Source organism: Corylus avellana, chromosome 6 (genome assembly GCF_965113065.1).
Source record: "Corylus avellana chromosome 6, dhCorAvel1.hap1.2, whole genome shotgun sequence".
In the NCBI taxonomy this organism is placed as follows: Eukaryota; Viridiplantae; Streptophyta; class Magnoliopsida; order Fagales; family Betulaceae; genus Corylus; species Corylus avellana.
The window spans coordinates 10,981,761-10,988,715 of record NC_142495.1 but is presented as its reverse complement, the minus strand read 5'-3'; the positions used below and the strand labels follow the sequence as shown (position 1 = coordinate 10,988,715).

General features: G+C 33.8%; 1 protein-coding gene across 1 annotated transcript; it reads left to right on the top strand.

Annotated features, from left to right (window-relative positions):
* The first annotated feature begins 247 nt into the window (after nt 1–247).
* On the top strand, nt 248–1,132 carry LOC132187763 (auxin-responsive protein SAUR78-like). Its single transcript, XM_059602186.2, has one exon. It carries the CDS (start codon nt 430–432, stop codon nt 787–789), a length of 360 nt encoding a protein of 119 aa, XP_059458169.2. The 5' UTR covers nt 248–429; the 3' UTR covers nt 790–1,132.
* Nucleotides 1,133–6,955: the final 5,823 nt, after the last annotated feature.

The window sequence follows — 6,955 nt, the reverse complement described above, 5'->3', positions numbered from 1 at the left end:
GTGCTGATTTTGCCCCCCAGGCACCTGACTTGAACCCTGATAATTAATAAAAAAGAATCACATATAAATACAAGTAATGGACTCATGATGGTCTTACTTATCTCACCCCCAAATAATTAAAAGAAATAATAAAATAAAATAAATTATGGGGTTGGGAAGGGGTAATTATGTACTTATTCCACTAGAAAGCAAGTATAATTGTAAAGGGTATATAGACTGTATTCCCACTCTTACCAGACGCCAAACAATGCGCAACTGGTTTTGCTCCAACATATCTCATTCTTAGCTGGTTTCACACAGTGGGCCACTCTCTCCTCCATGGCCTTATATACGAACCTTCCTCCACCCTTTCCACACAACAAAACCCTCCCTCCAAAACCATCAAACTCTTTCAGACATCTCATCAAACAGTAGTAGCTAGCTTCGAAGATGGCAAAAGTTGGAAAGCTGACGAAGCTCAAGTCAGCCATAAAGAAATGGCCGTCATTCCCCAAGCTCACCCGCACCGCCAGCTCCATAGCCGCCGCAAACGAATCCGACGATGCCTCGAAAGAGCTTCACGCCGTTTATGTGGGGAAGTCCCGGCGGCGATACCTCGTAAGGTCTGAGATTGTGGATCATCCTCTCTTCCAGGAGCTGGTGGACAAGTCAGGCGAAGATGGTACTGACGACGGGGTTGCGGTTGCTTGCGAGGTGGTGCTGTTCGAGCACTTGCTTTGGATGCTTGAGAACGCCGAGACTCAGCTGGGTTCCATGGATGAGCTTGTTGAGTTCTACAGTACTTGCTGAATTTTTATTGTGGTGGCCGGGATGATGATAAGTTGTATGAAAGAATGGGTGAATGAATGAATTAATTGTAAAGATTATAGTTAGTCGGGGTTGGTAGCAAGTAGTTGTGTTTGTATTGTTTGGAGGCACCATCGATGAGGATTGACCCATTTCATTTTAACGCGGATGTTGATGATCATGTTAAAGAACTTGATTAGGCTGCTTCTTATTAATTGTTCATTAATCATTATAATCGAAATTGTCAAGCCATTGGTTTGATCCATATTATGGTGAGCAATCACTTTATTTTATTGTTTGTGTTATTTTCTAGTTGTTTTCAATCAAACTTTTCCCCTTTTGTTTTTTCCTGATCATATCTAACAGGTTATATATATATATATATATATATATATATATAACAAAAGTATTGATTTAATTATTTAATTAATATTTTAATACTCTTTTCTCATAAATTGAACTACAATATTTAAATTGAAAATGGGTTGAATTCATGACCTAACAAGTAGAACATTTAAACTAAAATGAGGATGAAATGGAATCTATTAATTAATATTCTAATACATTTAAAGTGAAAATCAGGAATAAATCAATATATATAATGTTCAAAGTCAAGACATTTATTTTAATAGCATATTAAATAACCGATTATTCCAAAAAACTTAAACTAATAAAAAAATAATTTAATAATTAATTAATATTCTAACAAAAAGCTTCTTTCAAACCATACAACCCATTCGCCTCCGCCACTCCGCCTCTTGAATTTATTTTTATTATTTGAAGTCCCTCTTCTTAATCATGTTTCTCCATTTTGAAGATAAATAAAATAAATAATAATAATAATAATAATAATAATAAAAGGTAGAAAAAGAAGATAAGATGAAGCAAGAAACGATTCCCTTTTCTGCACGTAGGTTGCAACAAGACATGTATCGGACGGTGCAGGTCAACTAAAGAAAACCCCAAAGGCCAAAAAAGAAAGAAAAAACTTTGGCAAAAGCAAAACGAAATGGAATTGGGTAGTTTTTGTTGATGTGATGATTAGAAAAATCTGGTCCCCCAAATTTGGTTGTACCACTAGGAGAGGAGATGGTCAATCTATTATAGATTACCCACCACAGAATTATATTTCTGATTACATTGGTGCTGGACATAATCATCTTTTCAGATAAGATTAAATACCAATTTAATTTCCTCTCACTTAAGATGTACGATTAAAGTCCTAAACTAATTACCGTGTTTCTCCAATTGGTCACACAATTACCATTTACGCCCCACTTATGTTCAATCATTCGTGTTTCTCCAATTGGTCACACAATTACCATTTACAGCCACTTATGTTCAATTATTTGCGTTTCTTTGCGTTCTAATAATATTCATCTTGCGTCCATTTCTTTTCGAACAAAATACGCTTTTAAAGCGTGACGTTTTTGTTGGGACATGACCAAGATGGGTAATTGAATGGGTTAAGAGTTAGGCAAATAAATGATTAAAAGAAGAAAGCAAGCTGTCAGACAGAGGGAAATAAGAGGAGTACAAGATTAGTTTAAGAAGATGGCAATTTGGCAAATGATTGGGTAGTTATAAAGATGCTTCTCTAACATACATGACGTGACCCACACTCTATTATCATATTCCTCTCATCATTTTCCTTTTATTTATTTATTATATCACTCACAAACACATTTTCCTTCTTCTTTATCATATATATATATAAAGGAAATGGATATTCTTAGTTATTAAGGACGTAATTATTATGAAATCGGTGGGCTTTTTTTAAAAAAATTTTAATTGGCTTTCTTTCTTTGTCGTTTTCCAATTTATATGCATGCCGACTTAACTGTAAGTCTGTAACGCTTGGGTGGACCAAAGCAGTAGCCAGTAGGAGCCGGAATGTGTGGGGCGTTCGCCAATAAACGATGTGCGGTTACCGTGGGTCTTGCCCACCGGATTCAATTTGCTCCAGCATTATTTTTGGTAATTACCTTTAAGGATTTTGATTATAATTATATTTGATTTGTAAGTTTTATAAATAGAGCATCTTTTAGGTTGACGATGGATTTGTTGTCCTTACCTTCGGGTTGAGGATGTAGTAGATTAATGTGAGAGCTTAATTCTCACGGCCGAATTTTTAGTTTCTAGTTGTTTTTTATTTTTGTTTTGTATTTGGTCTACCATTGTCTTATATCTAATTTGCATGAAGTAGATCTGTTTCTTAAATGTAATTGTACATGGATTAGCGGAAGTTTGAAGTAATTTTTATGACTTTGTAACATTCAAAACTTTTGGCTATGATTTTTTAGAGCTGTATACTCTATGTTTCAAGAACTTTATACTCATGAAATTTCATTAATGGAAGTTTCATATTTTTCAAAAAATAAATAAAATAAATAGAGTACTTTGTATCGTAAACTCATCAAGTGAATAAGAGAAAAATCTAGAATTAAATTTTAAAATTACTTTTTTTTTTTACATGTTTACACAAGAAGAGAGAGAGATTCAAATTAATGACTTTCACTTTATTAAGCTTAAATGCTTAATCCTAACCGATTGAACTATTTCTTGGGACGAATTGACGAAGATGTTGAAAGGAAAGATATGGTGAGGGAGCTGTGGGCATAAAATATGGGGAAAAGACCAAATTAAAAATTGGCTGATTTGGCCACACCAAAATGGGCAAACCGAAGCTGGCCCCCTGACGCCTGACCCGGCAACAATTATGACAAGTAGTGACATTAGACAAAGAAAGAAAACAACATGTTGCAGAAAAATGGGTCACCTAGTTAGATGCTAAACTTTTGCCTTTGTAATTTTGTACACAAGTCATGTATTTGCTCGTCCCAACCTGAAACGACAGCCAATAGCTAGTTAGTAATGATCAAATGCCAGCTGCACTTGCCTTAAAACTTTAAGAAAAATTATATAGAGATTGGTTGGAATTAAAATTGTTAGGTTCAATTTTTGTGTGGAAAATTCATGCATGTGTCAAAACATGGTTTATGAGTTGTAATATTTAAGTTTGAGTTAAGGATTAAGTCGGTCCAAGACATGACAAATTTAAGTTTATGAATGTTGTTTAATACAGACAAGCAAGAGTAAAACCGTCATATCTTTTGATTTCGACATATGATAAATGTAAGTTTAGTGGTGTTGGAAATATGATTCAAAGCCTACAATTTTGCGTTTTACGAGCATTTTCCAATTTCAAGTTGGCCTAGATTAAAACGGGTTGTTAACATAAGTCTAAAAATCTGGTACAAAGAGCTTTGGTAGATACTTCTGTCAAGCTTTGTTCAAATAGACATTTTTTTTTTTTTTTTTTTTTAGCAGACTTAGCTTTTGAAACCCTGGTTTTACCCAATCTATATAAGCCTATTGAGGTACAATTTTTTTAAAGAGAGGCAACTTTTCAAAATACTTTGGAGAGAGGTCCTAAATACTTAGAGCCTAATTGAAATATATTTTTTGTTCTTTTTGTCACCATTAAACCACAAAAAGAAAACCTTAAGCCACCAAAGTTCTAGGTTGTAATAGACAAAGTTTGTTTTTAAAGGAGATTCCTATAGAAGAAAGTTAGAGGTTTTTGAAGCCAGTACAATGGGAAGTGAATGGGTCGTTTCTCGGGATTGCAAAAGTCAAGGTTTACAAAAGTTTTGTAAGTTGACTAGTTGTAACTCAAGTAGTTTATAGTGGATTCGTTTGGGGTTGGCTTTCGTGGTTTTTGTTTTGAAGAGTTCTTAAAAAAATTTCACTTTGTTATCAAAATCTATATGTGATTTTTTTTTTTTTTTTAATCTTTGCTTTGATTTTAATATTAATCTCTATGGGTGTTTGGTTTTAAGGTTGATAACTTTGCAAATTTGAATTCTATGATAAAATTGAAATATTTTCTTAATTGTTAAAATTGGGGTCAATCTATTTTGTTTTTTCAAACATTTTATCAAATCATTACTTAAAATTTAAAATTAATTAAATCACCCCTTAAGGTATGCTCCATTACGAAACCGCTCTTTCCGTATATTTATTGCTAGAAATTTTAATGGAAATTGTGATATGTAGCGTAAGATGATGTTAGACCCAATAAATTAACTTCATGTATACGAAAATACCTCTTCAGTTTGACACATGATATAATAATAATAATAATAATAAGAAAAAAAGAGACAGATATGAGAGCACTGCGAGGTGTGTAAGCGACCCAAGGCCATTTGCAACCTTACCCCCTCCTCAGTTGGTCGGTGGGTCAATGTTAGTATCCACCACTCTCTATGGGTGACTCCATCTCTGTCTGACCCATCCAGTCTCCTTCTGCTAGGGAGGGCATGGGACCCACCCCTCTACGAAGGTGGTAGGGTCATCATCTACCAACCTCCCTTTATTTTATTTTTTATTTTTTTGTCAAGCGTCCTCTGTACACATGAAACTACGTTTTTTTAAGCATTATATACCTACCGTGACGTCAATCGAAAATAAGATAACCAATTAATCAACCGAGATAAGCCACATAGTAAAACAAATTTAGGCCCATAAAATAGAGGGGGAAGATGCTTTGAAGTGTATACTAATTAAACTAAAATATGATCTTTATATGCGTCCAATAATACCAAGCATTCTAACTACTCTTATGCTATTACATGATGTTTTATGTCATTTCTCATACATATTTCTTATTCTATTTATTTATTTTTTAAATTCACCATAAATCCTACATCTTTAATAATATTTGATAAAAAAGGCAAGTCTCCTTCTCTAATTAAAAAAAAAAAAAAAAAAACATTATATATATACAGCATGCATCAAACAAATTAAGTACTATGTGAGTAGCTAGCTAGAATGACGATTTAACCCTAAAACCTTTTGTCTTAGACTTTGTTATCATCCTCTCCTCGAAGTCCTTGGGCTCATAAGGAATCCTCAAAATCCCTTCATTGCAGAAGCCGTACTCTTCAGCTGACCTGCACAGCAACTCCAAGAACTCTGCATCTCCCAACGTTGTCGTGTGAACCATAAACCTCCTCGTATCATTATTGTCCATGCCAACACATATAGGGATGTACCCTCTTGGCCGCCGCCGCTTCACCCTGCCTCCACCACCACCTCCGACGACCAATTCGCTCAACTTACTCCCTCTTACTCCTATTACACAAACTCTCTATCTCTCTCCAAAACTCTCACCTCCTTGCACACATATAAAGCAGTATATATATCTATATATATGTACTTGCTGTCCTGTAGACATTTAAAAAAAAAAAAAAAAAAAATTTGGAAGTTATAAATTAATATAGAGAAAAATTCACTTCACCCACCTGAAGTTTCAGGTGTTTTTCAATTTGAACTCCAAAATTTAAAAATTGGCAATGTACCCTCTTAATGTTTCAAAAATTTTCAATTTAAACCTTCCGCTATTAATTTCCGTCAAATTTAATGGAAATTAGTAACGGAAGGTTTAAATTGAAAATTTTTGAAACATTGGGGGGGTACATTACCAATTTTTAAATTTTGAGGTTCAAATTGAAAAACTTCTAAAAGTTCAGGGGTAAAGTAAATTTTTCCCATATATATATATATATACATTTTAATTTGAGGAGACGGCATGCCTAACCACAAGGTTATTAAAGTAAATTATTTAGTGTAACATCATGGTATTTTCTGTAGCAGCAGCTTCTGGTTGATGTTGTGTGAATTGAATCAATCACAGATCGAATTAGTCTTCCTTGCCGACCCTAGCTGTTAATTGTTGTCTGGATATTTCTTAAAATCTGTCTTTATGGATAAAAAAAAAAAAAAAAAAACCATTGGTGATTCTTGTTTTTATTCAGGTGCACACCATGTGCAATCCTAGTCTTTGACAATTCTAAATGGATGTACCCAACAAGTACTAGACAGAACATTTTGTACTGACTATGAGAATGCTTAAAAGAGATGATCCACCGAATATTCTACCTCTTACGTAGAAAGGCAGAAATATGGCTATAAATGAGTTGTTCCTAAGAGCACCAGTAGCAACCTCGTCCATTATTTTTCCTATATTTAGAAAATATCTATAAAAAACCACAAAAAAACACTCACATTAGAAGCCTTAAATATAGCCAACATCAAATGACATTTATAGTGTTTTCCAATGCACTGAGAAACACTGTAGATGCTCAATGCATTATTAAATTATAAA